Source organism: Orycteropus afer, unplaced genomic scaffold (assembly GCF_000298275.1).
Source record: "Orycteropus afer afer isolate SDZICR_OR568_19922 unplaced genomic scaffold, OryAfe1.0 scaffold00024, whole genome shotgun sequence".
Classification (NCBI taxonomy): Eukaryota; Metazoa; Chordata; class Mammalia; order Tubulidentata; family Orycteropodidae; genus Orycteropus; species Orycteropus afer.
Window position 1 is genome coordinate 12,198,222 of NW_006921611.1, and position 23,800 is coordinate 12,222,021.

General features: G+C 38.3%; 1 protein-coding gene across 1 annotated transcript; it reads left to right on the plus strand.

Annotated features, from left to right (window-relative positions):
- Nucleotides 1-1,398: 1,398 nt before the first annotated feature.
- GOLGA7 (golgin A7) lies at nucleotides 1,399-22,586 on the plus strand. The gene is made up of 4 exons (XM_007935011.2): nucleotides 1,399-1,509; nucleotides 6,458-6,610; nucleotides 21,386-21,487; nucleotides 22,539-22,586. Exons 1-4 carry the CDS (start codon nucleotides 1,399-1,401, stop codon nucleotides 22,584-22,586), a joined length of 414 nt encoding a protein of 137 aa, XP_007933202.1.
- Nucleotides 22,587-23,800: the final 1,214 nt, after the last annotated feature.

The window sequence follows — 23,800 nt, forward strand, 5'->3', positions numbered from 1 at the left end:
CAAGCCTGGCAATATGCTTCTGAAAGGTCACATCCTTGAAAATCCTACGAAGCAGCTCTACGCTGCACACATGGGGTTGCTATGAATGAGAACAGACTCGATAACTTAAAATAACACACTAATGTCAGAATTTACCAAATTGTCCACATTAAATGTGTGCAATTATTGTATGTCAATTTTATCTTGATAAAATAAGGGAATTTTTTTAAAAAATAAATAAAAGGCAGGATCAGATGCTGGTGTTAATAAGTTCTATTAGCCAGGCACTACCAGAAAAGAGGTTTCTTTGGCTGCCTTAGAAAAAGGACGCCGAGAAAAAGGGGGGGGGGGGGGGACAGAACATAGCAAAGAACTGCTTGTCGTTGAGTCATCAGGAAGGAAGAGTGTGGACTAGGGTGTCAGATGAAAATCCTTGGGGTACGTGAGAAAAGGGGTGGCGTACGGATGCTTGACGTAGAATCTCACGCAGGTTCTTCCTCCCTCCCTAAGGGGCAAATATGATCCCCCAAAACCAAACCAAACTCACTGCCATGGAGTCAATTTGGACTCATAGCGACCCCTCCTTGGGTTTCCGAGGCAGCATCACTAGGAAAGTAGATTGCCCCATCTTCCTTCCGAGGAGTGGCTGGGGGGTTTGAACCGCCTGCCTTCTAGTTAGCAGTGAAATGCCTTAGATGCTAAGCCACCAGAGCTCCTAAATGATCCCCAACAGCCTGGTTTTCATTTCTAAATTTGTGAGAGCAATTTATTTTGTAGAGTTGGGTGGTGTCCCATGTGTAATCTGCTACGTCCCACCGTGAGTGAAAATAACCCCTTCCAAACAGTGATCAGAAAATACATCACCACATTCATTTGGGAAATGACGAGTCTCACACCCCTGCAACATCTAGTTGCCTCCAGTCCCCACAATTCTCCCTCGCAAGGTCCCGCCTCGCCTTTCCTCCCGGAAAGACACCTCCCGGCTTGCGGAAGGCGGAGCCGGCCCTGGGCCCCGCCCACTGCGCGTAGCCTTGGCGGAGTCACTTTACGGCTGAAGCTGTGGGTGGGTAATAGACTTGAGGTAGAATGCCAACTTGAGGGGCGGGGAAATAAGCTTTTTGCGGCAGGACGTAAGTGACGGGAAGGGCAGCACGACAGCGGCTGGAGGGCAGAGGAGGCGGGTTCGTTTTTCCCCGGCCGAACGCGGCTGTGGGGTCGCGGGGCCTGGGCTCGGGTGGTAGCAAAAGACCTGCGGTGTCAGCATGAGAGAAGGGGAGTGGGGAGGGGGAGGCCTTGGGCTACTTTGGACTGTGGGTGGGTCTGAAGGGCTGGCGGGCCGGAGTCCCGGGTCCAGGCCGAGGATCTGACCCGTGGTTGGTGTTCCTCCGAACCCGCAGCGCGGCCCATCCTGTCCTCGCCATGAGGCCGCAGCAGGCGCCAGTGTCCGGAAAAGTCTTCATTCAGCGAGACTACAGCAGCGGTACACGCTGCCAGTTCCAGACGAAGTTCCCCGCTGAACTGGAGAACCGGGTATGCAGCCTGGCTCCCCACGCCTGTCCTGGGGACGCCCCAAGAACGAGAGCGTGTCTAGGCCGACCCTCGGCGCGCTAAGTGTCTCGCGACTGTGGGAAGGGGGTGACAGAAGGGACTTTGACCAAAAATGTAGGGAGAGGGTTACTAAGTGAGATCTGGAGTGGAGAAGAGGAAGAATGAGGCCGAGCACTTGGGGGTGATGACCTTACGGAAGTCTGATGCCCGGTGCAGGAATTGATATTTAGCAGTTCTTCCACTGCGACCTCCCACCCCAGCGGTTGTAGGCCACCTTACTGAGCAGGTTATAAACTATATCCTCCTACCTCGCCACTCAAGAGAACCATCATTCTCATGACTGGTGTTTGTGCGATTGTAGTCTGCTACGCGGAGAGGACCTGTTAAGTCTATGCGGTGCAATGTAGACAGCCTTACATTGGGACCCGGTAAACAGCATTAGAGGAGCCTGAACAAGACCTTAAACTATTCACTCCCAGTTTTTATCACTGAGAGCCACCAGCTGGCCTGTATATCAGAACTATCTTCAGAATAGATATTTTGGGGGCAGCCTTGCATATGAACATGGAATAATGGGATTTGTTTCACCTTTCTTCAGATTTACGTTTAAAAAATGAAAAAATCATTGTATCTTATTATAAAGGTACAATGGTGTGTGTTTTCTTGTGCCTGCCCACTTGTGTGCACCCACCCAAAGAAAAATTCATTTGGTGCTGAGCCATGTTACCTTAGATTCTGTTTCCTGTTGAGAGGTCAATTAATAGATAGGAGCAGGTTTTGTGGCTGTTGACTCCCTGACATTTTATTCAGACCGAGAGGTGATTAGGCATGACTTGGGTGTGGAATTAAAAAATGTTGGTCATAGAATAAGTGGGTGTACATGAGTCTGTCTAGAGAAATGTGTAGCAGTCATTTATAGTCAGCTTGTGGCCAGGTGGGTGGTTCTACCTGATACCAAAGTTGGAAAAATCAACAACCGGAAGTTATAGTATTTCTCTTTCCTTCAGCCTGGTTTATAACTATGGGCAGGTTAGTGGCCCAAATGTGTTTCTTTAACTGTAAATTAAAGATCAGACATGCCTTACAAAGACGTTTTTTAGATTAGCTAGCTTGTGAAATGTCATATAATACTGTCAGTTGGTTGTCACAATGTTATGCCTGATAATAGGTGGACATTCTACAGTGGTTTGAAAAAACTTGAGCAAGTTGTCTGTTGGCTGGAGCTACTAACTACATGCTGTTTTTAAAATAAATTAAAATCACAGTTAATATGTTTTATATGTTAGGACTTTTATGAAATGGAGCCAGTGTTTTCTTTTAATCCTGTAATAGGAACTATGACTTACACAATTTATGTATTTTAAGTTCAGAATGTAAACCCTTCTTTTTCACCACACATTTTTGTATTTTAGGTTTTAATGTCAAACTTTCAACTTATGCATTAGCCAAATAAATGTATGCATAATCACACATTAGCCTTCCACTCTCTGTGTGTGGTAGAACCTTTGTTTTATAGTCTGAATAAAGCAACACAATGTACTTAGTCTTCTAATTCTTAAAGGAAATTGATGTTTGTAAATTTTGGAGTCCTTTTAGTTCTTTGATTTCATTTAGCCCTCAACTGCTTATGGTGCTAAGTACTGTATAGAATGTTATATGGTGCTGTTCAGTTGTGCCTTTTTTTTTTCTTCTTAAATGTTTTGTTTAAAACACTAGCTTGTACTTTAGTGCCTAAGGCATTTGACTGCTAACCAGAAGGCTAGTGGTTCAAACCCACCAGCCATTCCTTGGAAGGTTGGGCAGTCTTCTGTAGTAATACTCGGAAACCCAAGGAGAGGTCGCTATGAGTCGGGTCTGACTTGACGGCAGTAAGTTTGGCTTGGTTTTTTTTGATACTTTAGACAGCCTTTCAAAACTTTGATTTTTTTTCCTGTGTTGAGATGAAATGTAAATTACAGGTTTAAATTTTTCTTGCTTTGTTTGGTGGGAAATTGAAAGATTTCTTTCTTTGTTTTGCTCTTACTCTAGAATTGTACTGATTATTCTCCCACTGGAGCAGGTTTTCCGTTTGTGAGAATATCACACTTGGCAACTTAATATAGGAAAAAACTAATAGACAAATGTTTCCTATTACTTTTTAGCATTTTTTTAAAAGACCACATTTATGCCCTTTAAGAGTGGAGACAAGTTCTCTCTGTTGATGAGTTTACTTTGTTTACTTTTCCTAGTGCCTGCTAGAATGTAATGCTTTGATACTTATGTGTTTTGTTGCTACAGTTCTTTAAAGGAAGCTTTAGTCTCATTCTATCCAAAATATAGACATCTTAGGAGTCCCTGGGTGGCAGGTGGCACATACAGTTAAGTGCTTGACTACTAGATGAAAAGTAGGCGGTTCAGTGCCGATCAGAGGTGGCTCAGAAGATCTACCTGCCAGTATGTTTCTAAAAGGTCACAGCCTTGAAAACCCTGTGGAGCAGTTCTGGACACATGGAATTGACTTGGACTCAGCAGCAGCTGACAACAACAACATAGACATCTTAGGCACCCTTGGTCTGGGGAGAAGAGAAAATAGTGAATCAAAATCGAAACATTCCATTTTTCTTCTACATACCTTTAAAAATAGGTCTGTACATCTTTTTGTAGAGTACCTTTTGACTTACCACTCTGATCACTGTGAGCTTCAGCAATTTGTGATACAGTTCAACAGGTAACAAAAATTATGGGAAAGCAGGCCTGATTCTTATTTCTATTCTGACTTTCAGTGTTTATTAGCCCAAATTATATTTGGCCCTGACTTTAAGTTATTTTTTTCTGAGTCTTTCTGAAGAAAGAAAGAGGCCATAAAAGAGAGAATTCATATATAAGCATTTATTATTTTTCAGAATAAGGGAAGCATTATGTAAGAGAAGGCCCAGAGTGACAACAGATAAGTTGTGGTTTGTTATCCAGAATAATAGTATTGGATCAAATAATCTATTAACAGACTTTGAAAGGTCTAGGATAATATGTTGAGATTTGAAATATACAGAGTACTTATGACAGAAGCAAGTAAAGTGATAGTGGAAAGTAGAAGTAGACAAAGTGGAAAATGGGTGACAAAAGTGGTATTAAAGTAAATGTAAGATGATGGTGTCACTGAATAGAAAGAGATAATTGGAAGGACTTGGTGTGAAGAGTTATATGATAGTTTGGGATTTTCTCTTGTCCACTGTGAGCTTTCAGTAACAAAACTGTTATTTAAAAAGCAAGAACATCCAAAAACAATTGAAGGGACGCACTGCTGATATAAATGCACCAACAGAAATTTTCAAAGGATTTCTTCATACATATTAAAAATGATCCTTGAAGGAAATATACAAATGCATGAAGAAATAAAGAGCACCTGATGGAGTACAGGTGGTAAATGGAAAATTAAGTGAATATTCATTGTATAAAACAATAACAATATTCTGTTTATTTCCCCTGAAAAAGGAGGAGGAGGTTGAGTAAACATAATACAAATTTGTACTGTCAAAACCACCTCTAGCCAACAGGCAACTTGCTCAATTTTTTTCAAACCACTGTAGAACGTCCACCTATTATCAGGCAGAATATTTCATTCTGCTTAAAAAGTTCTTCCTTTCTTTCTTTGCCTAGCAAATTCCAGTGGTTAGGTAGTCCAGTCAAGATTATCTGCTCTCAGAAGGTAAAAGCCTCCTTTTGTGTCGCTGCTACTTTATATATGCCTCTTTTCTAATACCCTGTCAGTTTATTTTGTTGGTGTGTTTACTTATCTATTCTGCTCACACAACTAAACTTCTTGAAGACTGAGACATTGAGACAGTGTCTTATTCCTCTTTCCATAAGTCCTGTCATAGTATCTGGGCAGATGCTATGTAAATGTCAATATAAGTGAGTGAAAAGGTAGATGGATTGTGTAATTTAATTAAGTTATTGAAAGTCAGTATAGAGAACAAAAGTTAATTGCCATGGAGTTTATTTCGACCTGTGGTGAGCGCATGTGTGTGAAGAGTAGAACTGTGCTCCGTAGGGTTTTCAGTGGCTGATTTTTTGGAAGTAGACTACCAAGCCAGTCTTTGAAGGCATCTGTGGGTGAACTCTTACCGCCAGCCTTTCAGTTAGCTGGGACACCAAAATCAGTTGCCATCAAGTCAAATGACCTGATGACAACATTGCCACATTAAGCCTTGAAGATGTCCAATGTCTATAAAAAAGTTAAACAGACTCTAAGAGGTTTCAGTGACATACTTCCAGGCTTAATCACTTAAAAAAATTGTTTGCTGTTAGAAAAGAATGAAGTCTCTGGATAGGACAAACAGTTAAGCACTTGACTACTAGCCAAAAGGTTGTCAGTTCAAACTCACCTGGAAGTGTCTCAGAAGACAGGCTTGGCAATCTACTTCCAAAAGGTCACAGCCTTGAAAACCCTATGGGGTACAATTCTATTCTGATATGCATGGGGTTGCCATCAACCCCATCAACTCCATGGCAACAAATGACAGCAATTAGATAATAAATAATACAGCCACTCCTCACTTACCTACATAGTTAGGTTCCAAAGACCAGATGGTTATGTGAAAATCAGCATTATACGAAAATGGAGAATGATTACATCATTACATAACTGCCAAACCACTAAGAATCATGCCCCAGCCAAGTTGACACTTAACTGTTAGAGCCAGTGATAACACTAGCCTCACACATCAGTGTACCTTACTGCCAGAGCTATGTCGTTAATATGTAAAATAGACTATTGAAAAATAGACTTTTGACTATTATTGTAAATGCAAAGTGTGGGATGACAACAAAGTTGATAAATGACGAGTAGGTGTATAGACAAACCAGCAAAATAAATTAGTGAGAGCAAGCATTAGTGAGTTGCTGATTTTTTTCCCAAAACTTAATATTTAAATTTTTTCTTCCCTAACAGATTGATAGACAGCAATTTGAAGAAACAGTTCGAACTTTAAATAACCTGTATGCAGAAGCAGAAAAGCTCGGAGGCCAGTCATATCTTGAGGGATGTTTGGCTTGTTTAACAGCATACACCATCTTTTTATGCATGGAAACTCATTATGAGAAGGTGAGGCTGTGTTTGTTTTCATAAAATTTCCTAAAATAAAGGTGGTCAGTTTATTACTTGTTTATGTTTACATGGCAACAGCGCCATAAAATTTAAAGGCACATTTATAATAATAATAATTCTGGTTTTGTTCCTAATGTCAGGAGCACATGGGAAATAGGCTTGAACCTTTCAGAAACAGATCAAAATTGATTTGTCAACTCAGAGTTGACATACCAGTGTTAAAACTGGCCTACACTTCCTAAGAAGGATGTATGGAGATTGCAGTAAATGTCACCAAAAAAAAGATTAATAGTTTTGGTGCTTTAAGAAAATTATGAAGAAAGGATATAGGAAGTCTATACGTTCTCATTCTATCCAGCTTTCTGAGAATTTTTTTTACTTTATTTCCACAAATTTTCATCTGTCAGCTTATTCACCCATTTGAATTCTTATCTTCTCTTTCCAACTGCCTCTTAGACCCATAACTACTATCTCTTCAACTCAGAGTATCTAAAGTCAAACTGTATACCTTCTCTTTTTTCATAGTACCCATGAGTTCTAGTGGTATAGTGGTTAATGCATTTGGCTGCCAACCAAAAGGTCAGTGGTTCAGACTCACCAGTCACTCTGCAGGAGAAAGATGAGGCAGTCTGCTTCTGTAAAGATACACAGCCTTGAATACCCTGTGAGGCAATTCTACTCTGTCCTAAAAGTTGTAATTGTGGGTTTGGTTTGGGTTTGGTTTTATCTTTTCAGTACCATCTTTGGGTGTGGAGGGTAAAGAAATAAAAATTACCAGTTATCAAAGACAAATAATTTTCCCATTTATTACCTTTTCACGATTTTTCTCTGCCACTATCTGAGTTTGTGCTCTCATTGCCTCTTTCCTAGACTATTAAAAAAGTTCCCTGTGTGATCAAATGGTTAAGTGCTCCAGTGCTAGCCAAGAGGTTGGCAGTTCACACTCACCCAGAGGCACCTCAGAATATAGATGTGGCAGTCAGCTTCCATAAAGTCACATCTTTGAAAACCCTATGGAGCAATTCTGATCTACACACACAGGGTCACTATGAGTCAGAATCAACTCAATGGCAACCAACAACAGACTCTCCCAACTAGTTCTTCCTTTTTTTTTTTTTCTTTCCTTTCCACTTACATGTCTACCTCCGTATCCACTCATAAATTTATTGTTTGTTATTACTGCTCTTGCAGCATTGTATATGTAATAGTATTTGCCATTGTTGCTTTTTACTCTTGTGTGCCTCCCAATGTCTTGCTTTGTCGTGGTCATGTTGTACTGACCAACAACTTATTGTGAACAGATATATCCCATTTTTATTGCACTTCACAAATAATGCATTGTTTACAAATTGATGTGACAGCTCTGCACTGAGCAAATCTATTGGTGTAATTTTTCTGACAACATGTGCTTAATTTGTGTGTCTGTCACATTTTGGTAATTCTCACAATATTTCAAACTTTTTCATAATGCTATTGAACACTTAATGGACTACAAAAAAACAAAAACCCACTGCCATTGAGTTGATTCTGACTCATTACAACCCCCATTAGGTAAATCTTTGTGGAAGTACATTGCCTCATCGGCCTCCTCCAGAGTGGCTGGTGGGTTTGAACCTCCAACCTTCTGGTTAGCAACCAAAATACCTTATCCACTATTCCACCAGATAGACTATAGTATAGTATAAACATAACTTTTATATATACTGGTAAAGCAAAAAATGTGTTTGACTCGCTTTATTGTGATGTTTCCTTTATTACGGTTGTCTGGAACGAAACACACAATGTCTCCAAGGTACGCCTGCCTTTCCCTTCACGCAAGTTAATACATGTCATCTATCTAGCAGTGGTGTATGAGAGTTTGGGACCAGTCCCTGAAAAAAGGTAACATGCTAGGTAAACTAGAGGGTCAGTGAAAAAGAAGAAGACCCTCAATGAGATGGATTGACAAAGTGGCTATAGTGATGGGCTCAAGCATGGCAACAATACTGAAGATGGTGCAGGACCAGGCAGTGTTTTGCCCTGTTGCACATGGGGTCTTTATGAGTCAAAACTAACTCAGCAGTGCCTGACAACCACTAACAACCATCTGGTTAGTGCTTTTCCCTCCCATCCCTGGTGACCATCAAAGAATATTTCTTTCTATGCGTAAAACTTTACTTGACTTTTTATAATAGTGGATTCATACAGTGTTTTTCCTTTTGTGATTGACTTAATTACTCAGCATAATGTCCTCCAGTTCCATCCATGTTGTGAGATGTTTTGTGGATTCATTGTTGTTCTTTAACATTGCATAGTATTCTGTTGTGTGTATGTACCATCATTTGTTTATCCATTCATGGGCACTTAGGTTGTTTCCATTTCATTTATTTGCCATTGTGAACAATGCTACAATGAACATAGATGTGCATATATCTAGTCATATCACAGTTTCTAGAACATATACCTAGAATTGGGATTGCTGGATTATATGGTATGTCTATTTCTAACTTTTTAAAGAAGTGCCATACTGCCTCGGAAACCCAAGGAGGGGTTGCTATGAGTCGGGCCCGACTTGACAGCAAATAACAACAACAACAACATACTGTTTTCCACAATTTTACGATCCCACCAGCAGTGTATAAGAGTCCCAGTCCCTCCACATCCTCACCAGCATTTATTTTCTGTCTTGTTGAACTTTGCTATTAATACTGGAGTGGGATGGTGTCTCATGGTTGAAGTTTTCTATAAATTTTAAAGATTGGAGCCTTGTCAGATATGTTGTTGCCAAAATGTTTTTCCTAGTCTGTAGGTTCTCTTTTTACTCTTTTGGAGATGCTTTTTGATAGGCATAAGTGTTTAATTTTTTAGAAGGTTCTAGTTGTGTAGTTTATCTTCTGCTATTGTGAATTTTTTTATGTTTGATAGACTGTGCCATAAATTAGGTTCCTAAGCTTGCCCCTGTTTTTTTGTCTATGATCTTCATAGTTCTAGGTTTTACATTTAGATTTTCAATCCATCTTGAGTTAGTTTTTGTATATGGCTTGAGGTATGGGTCCTCTATCATTTTTCTGCAAACGGATATCCAGTTTTGCCAGCACCGTTTGTTAAAGAGATTTTCTCTTTCCCCATTTAATGGATGTCTGCCCTTTGTCAAAGCAGCTATCCATAGGTGGATAAATTTACTTCTGGGTTCTCAATTATATTCCATTGGTCTGTGTCTGTTGTACCAGTACCAGGCTATTTTGACTACCACCTCAGTATAGTAGGTTCTAAGATTGGGAAGTGTGAGGCCTCCTACTTTATTCTTCTTTAGGAGTGCTTCCTTATCTGGGGTTTCTTTCCTTTCTATATAAAGTTGATGATTAGTTTTTCTGTTTCTATAAAGAATGTTGATGCATCTGGATCAGGATTGCATTGTATCTGTAGCTCACTTTGGGTAGTATCGACATTTTTACAATGTTAAGTCTTCCTGTCCATGAGCATGGTATGTTCTTCCCTTTATGTAGGTCTGTGGTTTTTTTTGTTTGTTTCTTTGTTTTGTAGTAGTAATTTGTACTTTTCTCTGTGTAAGTCTTTTACATCCCTAGTTAGCTTTATTCCTAAGTATTTCTTCTTTTTGTTGGCTATTGTAAATGGTATTATTTTCCTGATTTCCTTTTAAAAGTTCTCTTTGTTAGTGTAGAGGGTTCTGACTGGTTTTTCATCACCTTGCTGAATCCTTTTAGTTCAAATAACTTTCTTGTAGAATCTCTGGGCATTTCTATGTATAGGATCATATCATCTGCATATAAAAATAGTTTTATTTCTTCCTTACCAATTTGAACGTCTCTTAATTTCTTTTCCTGGCTTATTGTTCTGGCTACAACTTTCAGTACAATATTGAACAAGAGTGGTTAGAAGGGGCATCTTTGTCTGGTTCCCATTCTGAAAGGGAGTGCTTTCAGGTTCTCTCCTTAGAGAATAATGGCTCTTGGTTTTGTATATATGCTGTTAATTATGTTGTGGAATTTCCTTTCTATTCCTATATTGCTGAGAGTTTTTATCAGGAAAGGATGTTGAATTTTATCAAATGCCTTTTCTGCTCAATTTAGATGACCATATGGTTCTTTTCCTTTGTTTTATTTATGTGGTAGATTATGTTGCTTGGTTTTCTAATGTTGAAGAATCCTTGCATTCCTGGTATGAATCCCACTTGGTCATGATATATTATTTTTTTGATATGGTATTGGATTCTTTTCATAAGGATTTTGTTGAGAATTTTTGCATCTATATTTAAGAGGGATATTGGTCTGTACTTTTCTTGTTAGTGGTGTCTCTGCCTGGTTTTGGTATCAGTCTTATGCTTGTTTCTTAGAATGAATTTGGGAGTATTCCAACCTTTTCTGTGTTTTGGAATAGTAGAATTGGTGTCACTTCTTCTCTGAATGTTTGGTAGAATTCTTCAGTGAAGTAGTCTGAGCCAGAGAGTTTTGTTGTTTTGTTTTGGTGGGAGGTTTTTCTTTTCTTGATTTCTTCTTTTGTTACTACTGTGTTAAAATTTTTACCTCAGTCTCTGTTATTTTAGGGTCGGTAGTGTGTTTCTGCAGGAGCTCTGGTAGCATAGTGCCTAAGGCACTTGACTGCTAATCAGAAGGCTGGCAGTTCAAACCCACCAGCCACACCGCGGAAGGAAGGTTGGGCAATCTATTTCCGTAGTGATACTGCCTCGGAAACCCAAGAAGGAGTCGCTATGAGTCGGGTCCAACTCAGCAGCACAGAACAACAATAACAACAAAGTGTGTTTCTAGAAATTTTTCCACTTCGTAGAGGTTTCCAAATTTGTTGGCATACAGTACTTCATAATTTTCTGTTATTCTTTTTCATCTCAGTTGGCTGTATTGTAACATCACCCATTTAATTTTTTATTTGTGTTATTTGCATCTTCTCCCTCTTCTCCTTTGTGGATTTGGCTAGCAGTTTGTCAATTTTATTAATCTTTTCAAAGAACCAACTTTTAGTCTTGTTATTCTGTTTGTTGTTGTTGTTGTTGTTGTTTTCTCTTTCATTTATCTCTAATCTTTATCATTGCCTTTATTCTGGTGACTGTGCACTCTCTTTGCTGCTCTTGTTCTGTTTGTTGGAGTTGTAAAGTATTGATTTTGCTCTTTTTTTCCTTTTTGATATGTGCATTTATTGCTGTAAATTGACCTGAACACTGCTTTTGCTGCATATGTTGTGTTTTCATCCTCATTTGATTCTAGACATTTTTTTATTTCATTTTTTTATTTCTCCTATTACCTAATGATTTGCAAGCAGGGTGTTATTTGGTTTACATGTATTTGCTTTTTTTTTCCTTGTTCTTTCTGTTACTGATTTCTACTTTTATAGCATTGTGATCAAAAAAGTGTTTTGTATTATTCCAATGTTTTTGAATATTTTGATGCCTTGCTTTGTGCCCTAACATATTTTCTATTCTGGAGAATGATCCATGGACACTGGATAAGAATGTGTACTGTTGTTGGGTATAGTATTCTATATATATCGATGAGATCAAATTAGTTGATTGTGTTTTTAGATTTTCTGTATCTTTGTTGAGTTTCTTTCTTACTGTTCTGTCCATCAAAAGTTACAAGTTAAAGTCTCCTATTATTGTGGGATTGTTGATTTCTCTTTTCAATTCAGTTAAAGTTCACTTTTTATATTTCCAAGCTCTTTTGTTGGATGCGTAGATATGTATTATGGCTATGTCCTCTTTCTGGATTGACTCTGTAATCATTGTGTAATGCTCTTCCGTGTTCCTTATGCTGATTTTTGTCAAAGTGTATTTTATCAGCGATTAATATTGCCATTCCTGTTTGTTTTATTTAATTTCATCATTGCCCCCCCTCAAAAAAATTAACTTTTTATTGTGATTTGGTTGAAAGTTCACAGAGCAAAGTAGTTTTCCATTCAACAGTTCATAATACTCTTTGTTTTGTGACATTAATTGAAGCCCCCACAATGTAACAGCACTCTTCCCACATCTTCCCTGTATTTACTGTTTTCAGTCCTCTTCCTTGGGAGCTCTGGTGGCATTGTGCCTGAGGCATTTGACTGCTAACCAGAAGGTTGGCAGTTTAAACCCACCAGCCACTCCTCAGAAGGCAGACTGCACAATCTACTTCTGTAGAGATACCACCGCAGAAACCCAGGGAGGGATCACTATGACTCAATGGCAGTGAATTTTTGTATTTGAGTCACAGTTTTGCTACATATATAATCCTTGATCGGCAGGTTTTTTTTCTTTAAGTGCTTTGTATATTATTGTTGTTTTTGTGTGCTATTGAGTCAGCCCCAACTCATAGTGACCCCTCCTTAGGTTTCCGAGGCAGAGTCACTATGGAAGTAGATTGCCCAACAACCTTCCTTCCAAGGAGTGGCTAGTGGGTTTGAACTGCCAGCCTTCTGGTTAGCAGTCAAGTGCCTTAGGCACTGTGCTACCAGAGCTCCTAGAGTTTTTTATATATCATCCCATTGCCTATTGTCTGTGTGGTTTCTACCAAGAAATAAAGCTTAGTCTTATTGGTTTTCCTTTGTAGATGACATGTCTTTTTTCGTGAGCTGGTCTTAAGACTCTTTCTTTGTCTATAGCTTTGGAAAGTTTGATTGTGGTATTTCTTAATTTTTTTAATTTTGTTTTTTTTTAATTTATTTATTTTTGAAGTCTACCCTATTTGAGCTTTTTAGATGGATATCTTTTTGTCTTTCACAAGACTAAGAAAATTTTCTTCCAGCCAAACTTTGATACTTTTCTTGGTGCTGTTGTGTGTGTGTGTGTGTGTGTGTGTGTGTCTTTCTGTTCTGAAATTCCAATTATGTGTAAATTATTCCTCTTGATGTTATAGCTTTCTTTTCCTTTGTTCTTTTTTCTGATCATTCCTCTAAGAGATTGGTATCAAAGGATTTGCCCTCTGCTTTACTGATTCTGACTTCTATTGATGCAGTTCTTCTTTGTCCTTCCATTATCTATTTCTGAAATTTTAGTGTTAATCTTCTGGATTTCTATTAGCTGCATTTATTTGTTTGTTTTATGGTTTTTAATTGTCTATTTATTTTGCCAATTTGTTTTTATATTGTTTTCCTGAATTATTCTAGAGTTTTCTCTCTTTTGTCCCTTGAAAAGTCCTATTACAAGTTTTTTGAATTGCTTATCAGGTAGAGTTCCATCACTGTTTCTTCTTGAGGTAGGTTTCTTCGTTCTTTATTTTGCTTACTTGCTGGAGCCATCTTGTCCTGCTTCTCTAGGTGACTTGGATATTATCTATTGAGTTCTGATGGTACAGTGGTTAAGGCATTTGCCTTCTAGCCAGAAGGTTGGCAGTTTGAACCCACCAAGCTGCTCTGTGGGAGAAAGATGAGCAGTCTGTTTCCATAAATACTTGGATAGGAATTCCTATGGGGCAGTTCTACTCTGTCCTATGGGATCACTATGAGTCAGAATCAACTCGATGGTAGTGGATTTGGGTTTTAATTTTAACTAACTTAACATCTGAAGCATTATGGTGTTATTATATATATTTATTAATTGTTTCTTGACTCTTTGTTGTTTTGGATGTATCCAGGCAAGTGTGACGGTGTGCTACTCTGGTCACTATTATGGCTACACTGGAGTATTTGCCACTTGTCTCCAGGTTGTGGGGTGGTGACTGGATCTGTGAGCATGAGTCTCTGTTCACTGGTCATGTGGAGTGATTGAAGGTGGGTTGGGTGCATGTTGGCCCCTGTTATCAGTCAAGTGGTGCAGGAGCAAGTAGTGGCACTGGCCAAGAAGGTGGGGTAGCAGGTGTGGCTGGCTAGATGGCATTCGGCTCCCACCTCCTGTCAGTGGGGGACATGAGTGGTGGGCAGGTACCCCACAGTTACACTGCCGTGGCCTCTCTCACAGGGAGGAATGTAAGTGGCAGGCTGGCATGCGGTCACATACTCTCTGCCCCTTGCTGGGCTGGGGAAAATGAAAAGTGGCAGGCAGAGCATAGGGAAGGGAGCAGTGGGTATATGCACATGGAGTCATGCTGCCACTGCCTCTGAGTAGAGTTGGGGGAGCTTTACTGGGTCTGTGGATGGTAGGGCTGGGTGAACATACCAGGTAGCCTGCCAACTCAACTGGGTTGTTATATAGGGGGAAGAGTGGTGGTCGGAGCAAGAGAGAGTGTGACGGTCAGGCCTGGGTGGAAGGAATGTGGGGGGACCGTACGTAGGTCCTCAGCAGTTGGGGCTGCAAGGATGGGGGATTGTGCCAGTAATCACCAGGAGGATTGGGGGATGGGGAGTGTATACCTCTGGCCACTGGATGAGGGTGCCTGGACTCTTCCTGTTGGCTGCAGCTCACAATCAGGACCTTATTTCATTCTGAGTATGTCCTCTGTGCCCTGTGGGAAATTCCACGAAGTTGCCTTCTATGCTTCTCATCCAAGATTGCTGCTATCTTTGTGTCAATATGGCCATGCTATGGCTTCGTCTCTTCTCATTCACAGTTTTCCATCAGTTTCTTCTTTCAATCAGTGTTTTTATCCTTTCATTTGATTCTCAGGGTTTCAGGATTGTCTTTTCTATCTGTTTCACTTAGTTTCTCAGGTCTTTGTTGTAAAGTAGTGATTTTGGCTGATGTCTGTTCCATTCTTCTGCCTTTCTAGTGTCTGCTGCTCTCTTACTAAAATACAACTCTACCACTCTTGCCAATGCAGACACCTTCCCTTGACTTCTCATTTATTGCCACCAAGTAAAGTTCAAGCCTTCCTCAAGCTGACCTCCAGTTTCTCTTGTCAGCTCTGCTTCCCACTTCTACCTTCACTTTATCTTTAAATCAAACTAGATGACTCACTGGTCACCAACTTACCCTCCATGGTTTTCCTCCACTAGAATGCCATTCTTCCCATGTTCAAATCCCACCATTCCATATATCCCACTTCCATTTAACTTTTCCTGACTAATTTGTTTTTTACCTCTATATTCCCACAATGTCTTGTTTGTATCTGTTTTACGGCACTTGTTACTCTCTATTTTGGAATATAGGTACATTCTTGTGTTATTTGCCCTTCAAGTCTGCATTTTTCTTGAGGTTAAGGACAATGCCTTAACCGTTTTTGTATTCCGAACAACATGCCTTTGGTGTAGTAGGTGCTCATTAAATGTGCATTAAATTAATGACTTTAAGTTAATCATAATAAACCCATTGTATATTATTATATCTGATAATATTTAGAAAATGAAATGTAAGGATATCTGAATTGATACACCATCTGATAGAGATGTCCTTGTGATTGTCTTATACTCCATGGAATGAAGAGTGGATACAGTTGCAACAACTAAACCCATTTTCAACAGTTAGCTGAAAATGTTGCTATATATACTTCATAAGCATCCTGGCCTGTATTCTCTTAGTGTTACTATAATCATATCTAATATAACAGGGTAAATTTAAATAACTAAAATCAAAGTATATATCCTCTGTATCACACAGAGAAGCAGTTAACTTTCATTCCTATTTAATGTTTTGACATTCAAAATCAGAGTTAGAAAGAATCTGTATCAGTTTTCAGTCTGTGTTTAGTCTTTGTATGTCTTCTTTTGATAATGTATTGAGTTCTTTGGCACACTGCTTTTGGTGAGTGAAGAGACAGAGATTCACTCATTTGATAAATATTACTGAATATCTACCATGTGCTAGGCAGTGTGCAAGGGACATAATGAATGTGAACAAAGCAAACATGGTTGCTGACTGCCTGGAGTTTATGAAAATAACAAAGAAATGAATAAAACAGCATTGTAACAGTGCCTTGATGGAAACAAACTAGCGTGTGATTTAAAAAAAAAAACAAGGTAGGAGGGACTTAAATTGGATTATGTTGTCAGAAAGGCCTCTGAGATGGTGGCATTTAAGATGATCATGTGAAGGATCAAAAGCCCAGAGCAGAGCCATTCAGGAAGAGGGATCAGATATGCAAAGGCCCAGAGAACTTGATGGATCTTGGAAGCTGAAAGAAGGCCATATGGAGGGGAATGTGTAGAGGTAAATAGAAGCTGTGTCATGCAGGATTGTGTAGTCCATGGAAAGATTTTATTTTTCATACAATGAGAAGCTCAAAGGTTTTAAGCAGGAGTGACGTGATCAGCTTTCATTTTAAAGAATTCCATTTCTTCTGTGGAAGAATATGTGAGTAGAAGTAAAGTCTCTACTTAAGAAGTTCTGTAGAAGTCCACACTAAAGATGATGATAGCTTAGACTGGGTACACAGCAAGGGAAAAGAGAGAAAGTGGACATATTCAAGGGCTATGTTGAAGATTCTGTGAGGATCTGAATGTGGGAGAGAAGGAGGGTAAGGCTGAATTCGTATGGATAAAAAACTTGTTCATCCCTGGATAGTCATTTAAAGAAATATATATTACAAATTTAAGGTAGAAATACATCTTATAGAGTTCATTCATGATTAATGGAGTATTAGATGCTTATGTTGTCATTTCACTATAACTTTTGGATTTATTGATAAAATTTTTATTAAATTTTTCATGTATTCATATATAATTGCTGAAAAGATACAGATACCTCCTACTGGCATCAAAAATAAAAATAAATTGAGAATGGAGTGTCAACCAAGTCGTTTACCCGTCACAAGATTTTGGACAGATTACTTAATCTGAGTTTTCTCACTTATAAAACGGAGCTTAGAATTAATAAATTGCCTCACATATGGTAGATGCTGGGAGCTCTGGTGGCATAGTGCCTAAGGCACTTGACTGCTAACCAAAAAGCTGGCGGTTTAAACCCACCAGCCACCCCTCAGAAGGAAGGTTAGGCAGTCTCCAAGGAGGGTTTGCTATGAGTCAAATTGACTCAACAGCAGTGAGTTTGGTTGTTTGTTTTTTTTTAATGATGGATGCTTAGTGAATGGTGTTTTTTTAAGATAAATTTGAAAATGAAATCATAACCTATATAAATTTTAATCTGTTATTTATGAAGTCATACATACTTTTTTTTTTTTTTTAATTTCGACTGTAAGCAGTCTTTTTTTAGCAGCTCTAGTTTATTTCAACAGGGAGCTCTGGTGGTATAGTGCCTAAGGCACTTGACTGCTAACCAGAAGGCTGGTGGTTGAAGCCCACCAGCCACTCCTCGGAAGGAAAGTTGGGCAATCTACTTCCATAGTGATGTTGTTGTTGTTGTTATGTGCCGTCGAGTCAGCCCTGACTCATAGCGACCCCTCCTTGGGTTTCCGAGGCAGTATCACTACGAAAGTAGGATTGCCCAACCTTTGCCTTGGAAACCCAAGAAGGGGTCACTATGAGTCAGGTCTTACTCAGTGGCACATAACAACAACAACAAGAAGTTTATTTCAATGCTAAAATATTCAGCACCTCTCAATTAAATCCTTTTACTATTAATCTCGGAAAACAGTTCTCAGTACAATAAATGCAGCGCAAATGGATTGATTTTAGGTTATGTTTTAACTTGGGTTTATAGGCAATATATAAGTTGCCCTGGCAACACTTGGTTGCCAACCATAAGGTCAGCAATTCGAACCCACCAGCCACTCCATAGGAGAGAGATGTGGCAGTCTGCATTTGTAAAGATTACAGCCTTGGAAACTATGGGGCATTTCTGTCCTGTCCTATAGGATCACTATGAGTCAGAATTGACTCGCTAGCCCACAACAGCAACATAGGTATTATTACTTCATATATCAAATGAAATTCTCTTTCTTTTTGTAGATTATAAAGCAAATAAAGGCCAAATAAAATTATTCAAGAAACCAGAAGTTAGGTCAGGGCTGCATTTTAAAATAAGGAGGGTTTTTGTTTTGTTTTTGTTTTAGAAATGTATATGAATAACTAGATCATGCAAAGTCAGTAACTGAAATGATCATCAGTAAATATAAAGTACCTATGCTTTTAAAAGAAAGGTTTTTAAATGTGTATTTTTGATAAAATATTAGAACAGCTGCCCTTTTCCCTCCCAAGTTTGTGCTATTATTTTTTACTTTATGAAAGGACAGGATTGTATCATTTAGTCTTTATTGTTTTAAACACTGAAATTCCTAGTCCACAAATAGTAAGTCAGATGAAATAGTGCTTACATTCTGTCATGTGGGTTAAATTTTTTGAAATTATAAATAGGCCTTTTAAATCTCACCAGAACAATCATGCATTTTTTTCCCTATAAATGTGCTTTTTATTGATATAAAATGAAGATAAAGACTTCAGTGTTATTTCTCTATTGCTGCTGCCCATTATAATTAGGGAACAAATGGGCTTGTAGAAGGTTCTGTGCTGTGTATCTGTCTGCCTTGTTTGTCAACTAGAAAGCATCCCTTCAGCGTATGCGAGGTAATCTGTAAAACAAACACAGGAGAGAAGTTGGTTCTTTTCTGAAATTACTAAAGATTCTGATGGTCTCACTTCCCCGTGGTTAGGCTATTCTTTAGGGAAGGTCTGGTAGCCTTTCTCTAGTTTGATATTGTCGGAGACGATAGTTTCCTTTCCTGTGGTATGTTGAACTTTGTAAACATAGAAATTGAGGTTTTGTTAAGGGTTTGAGAATAACAAAGATAATTTTGTAAAATACTGCTATTTGTTTTGACATTGATTAACCAAACATAGTAAGTATGAGTAAAATGGCAACATAAGGTTTCTTGGGGTGAGAATGGCACTTTGTTCTGGCTGGGATGCAGTATGACTTTACTCGTATTAAAGCTTTTCTATTACTAAAGAGACTAAGAGCTTAAAAGCATCTTGTTTAGAACAGTGATGGCTTCACCAAAAGAATACAAGAGGATTTGTTGTACAAAAAGTAACTGAGTTGTTTTCTTTCTGAACTGATACCCAAGTGCATATGAATTTTACTAAAATTTATAAATAAAAATCTCCCCCCCACAAAATTATGCTTGAATCAAAGGAATGCTATTTCTTTTCAAGTAGTCTGTACGCAAGGAGAAAGGGACAAAAGCTATTCTCAAGGAATCCTTTCTTTGAAACTAGACATGCAAGCATTTTTCTGAGTGTCTCCCCAGTGTTAATGGACTGGAGTGAGGGGAGACTGACTCCGGTTTCCAGTTTAGGCAGGTGCATTGAGAAGGAAATTGGAGAGAACTAAGAGTCCTAAGTTGGACACCTTTCTGGGATACTTCTAGTCATTATTTAAGGGATGATTGACAAACTCTGATGTAAAGATAGTGTCTGAGATTATTTTTGATGGTAAAGACTAAACACAACTCAGATTCTTGAGACTTAAAAATGGAAAAATGATGCATTGTTACTTCAGATAATTAACTGTAGCCCACTGCCATCTAGGTGATTCCAACTCATAGCAACCCTGTAGGACAGAGTAGAACTGCCCCATAGGGTTTCCAAGCCTGTAGTCTTTACAGACTGCCTCATATTTCTTCTGCAGAGCGGCTGGTGCATTCAGACTGCTAACCCTTTGGTTAGCAACGAGTGCTTTAATCACTGCACCTCTAGGGCTCCTCTTCAGGTAATTAGGTGAAGAAAAAAATCTTTTTTTAGAAATAATATTCTTAATTTACTACATATAGAAAATCCTAGCCTAGCAGATTGCTGAGATTGTATTGCCCCTAAAGATATAACCTGAATAAACTATTAAAATTATTTTCTTCAATAAGTTTTAAATTCTAAATCAGTTTATATACCAAAGCATCTGAATTGTAACATCCTAATTTGTTAGTTTGATCTGACATGATACCCTCAACACTTAAATCATTGCTCAATTTACAACTTTATTTCATACGATTCTTTTTTCTATGCTGTGTTCACATTTTATCTGTGATTTTATCATTTGCTGATAGTATGAATTTAGGGAAATACATCAATTACAATAGTAATTTAAAGAGCTGGATCAAAGCCTCTTTGAACATTTAGGCCAGAAAAGGGTTATGATGACTTTTAGTCTGAAATAAAACATGTAGCTCTTTGATTTTGGATATAGCTGTTAAGATTTATTTTCTTCTAGCTTATCTGTCTCCAAATTGCCCTTATTAAAGCTGGAGATTTGGCAATTTCCAGAAGTTCTTTGTATCTTATCTGGTTTTTGTCTACATTTACCTTGACTTTTACAGCCTTAATACTAAACTTATAAATTGAGGGGCCTGTCTAGGACATAGAACAAACTGTTGAGTAGCACTACATGCAGTCATGGAAGTGATACAAGAGACTTATAGTCAGAACCTCCATGGCAGCTAAAGCTACATGCTTTACAAAGAAAATAAAATTGTCAGTTCTAAAATGACTGTGTTACCTTTTGTTATAGGCCAGCCTCATGTCTTTGCTTAATATTGATGAAAATATACAAAAGAGAAAAGAAATAGTTCTTTTCAGTGTTAAAAGGGAAGGCCAAGAACTATCCTTGATATTAAAAGATATCACAGTAACAGCATTTTGTGATTTGAGATAGAGAAGAGCATAGCCATTGTTTCTGTGGTCATCAATTTACTTGTCTATATCCAGAATTGAGGGGTGAGAAGGAGAGATTCTCATCATTCTTTTGTGTGCATTTGCACATTTACTGCACTGAAGACACTTTTGTCTTGAAGGAGAGTCCATCATACCATGTTACATGTTCTGTATTACATCCTGGAGAGTTGTATGCAACTGGTATGAGCCAAATAATCAAAACTGTATTCCTCCATATGAATCTCCATATGTGTTTCTTTGGAAACTAATTCCATTGCCTGAATATTTTGAGATATAGCTGACACTTAAAAGGAAAATCTTAGGAAATGTGTGAAAAAAAAAAAAAAAAAAACTGTGGTGTTTTCTTTCTGTCAGGTTCTGAAGAAAGTCTCCAAATACATTCAAGAACAGAATGAGAAGATATATGCTCCCCAAGGCCTCCTTCTGACAGATCCCATTGAGAGAGGACTTCGAGTTGTATCTTTTTAGTCCATATCATAAGGTCCAGATATTTATAAAAAGAAAATTCTGGTGGTATTTTCTGGCATTGGCTATGAAGAATTTAACTCCCATCTCTTTTGTTTTCCCTAGGAAGTTTCTGTGTGAATAGCATGCCTACCATAAGCTTCCTATGTCCAACAATTTCTCTTGAAACATGTCTCTCCTTCCTTTGTATTGTGCAGGTCTTTGTGGATTGTTTAGTATTCTGGTTACCGTCTTTCTTAGTGGCTCTGAGGGCTCTTGTAGTAATAATGGGGGTGGTATGAGTAATGCATTTCAGCTGCAGAAACTCTGAACCTAAAGCCCCTTTGAAATGCATAAACTCATAATGTGTGGTGAGACTTGTCATCCAAATGAATTGCAGTTCCATGGGTTCATCTACTAGTTGAAATCAGTTACAGCTGCCAGATGTATATTTCATTACCTTTGACATACTGTGCATATTTTTCGGGGCAGTAAGCTTTGAAAATCACTAAGTGAATTTGGTAAATAAAATTGCAGAAGAACTAATATAGCTTGATGACATTGGAGTAATGGGTAAAGTAAATTAAAAAAAAAAAAAAACTTAGATCACATAATTCCAGGCTTCCAGCTGATAATAATTTCAGCAGTTTTATTACACTTTGGAGCAATGGTTCTTAAACTTTTAGGGTCATGAACCCTGTCCTGAGAAAATTTTTGCATATAATTACAGAGGGTTTTTGAACCCCTGAATTCATTAACTCCATGGACTCCCAGTTAAGAGCTCCCTAGCTCTATAATAAAGCAGTATTTTTTTCCAAACCTAAAAATAAATTACAAATGTTTAGGAGGAACTACATATGAAGTACTACAAGTCATTGTTTTTCCTAAATTTTCAGCAAAGTAGAGAAAGCATCATGTTTAAATTAAGTAGTAAAAAATTTTAATAATTTAAAGATAAGTAAATTGAAAGAAAAGTCTATGCAGATAATACACATCTCCTTGTTCTTAGTCCCTTTTATATCTTTTGTTCTATAGTGTGTTTTCTTAACAGCCATGCTGTTAGATTGAAATTACCATTTATGAAGACAGAGGCATGAGCAGTGGAAGATAAACCTTAGAATTAAAGGTAAGTAAGAAATTAATATGGTTTATATGCAAATTTTACAGATTTGAAGGATGCAAGGATTTTCTTCCCTGCATGGTACATAAATCATGCAGTTAAATACTGGTGTATTTGCTATGTTAGCTGAATATTTAAGCTAAATACCATATTAGCATGGTGTTTAAAATCTGTATTTTAACCAAAGTTCTGTTTGGTGAGGTAAGATTTAAACTTGGTCTTTTTTACTCCTGTATTGTTTTTACGCTGGTTTTGTTGTTGCTTGGCCTTTGTTGTTTTAGAGGGTAGGGGGAAGGCATTATTTTATTTTGTTTTAATATTTTGAAACTATCATAGGCATTTAAATAGTTTCGTTTTGCACATACAGATCAGTTCAAAGATTTCCCATTCCATCTTATATGACAAATGGCTCTAATAAGGAACATTGCAGAGGGGACTAGAGAGATCCTGAATATTTCATTTATTATATTTAAATGGCTTCAGAGTGTAGTAGATAGAACCATAAATTTTATTACTTTGTTGAGAATATTTATGTTATTGTATATCCATATAATGCCCTTGAATAAGTGAGAAACAAATTAGTTAATCCTACTAGGAGTCTGGAAGAATTGATATAATTTGAATTGTGGTGTTGGTGAAGAATATTACCACGGACAGCAAGAAGAACAAACAAATTTGTCTTGGAAGAAATACGGCCAGAATGCTCTTTAAAAGCACAAATGGTAAAACTTCATCTCACATACTTTGGTCATGTTATTAGGAGAGACTAGTCCCTGGAGAGGGAGCTCTGGTAGCATAGTGGCTAAGACACTTGCCTGCTAACCAGAAGGCTGGCGGTTCAAACCCACCAGCCACTCCTCGGAAGGAAGGTTGGGCAATCCTACTTCCGTAGTGATACTGCCTCGGAAACCCAAGGAGGGGTCGCTATGAGTCGGGGCTGATTCGACGGCACATAACAACAACAACAACAACAACAGTCCCTGGAGGAGGACATTATGCTAGGTAAAATAGAAGGTCAGTGAATAAGAGGAAGACTCTCAATGAAATGGATTGACACAGTAGCTGCAACAGTGGGTTCAAACATAGGAATATTTGTGAGGATGGCACAGGATCGGGTACCATTTCATCCTATTATACCTAAAGTTGCTGAGTCAGAATCTGCTCAATGGCACCTAACAACAACAACTAGGAATCAATATGCAGCA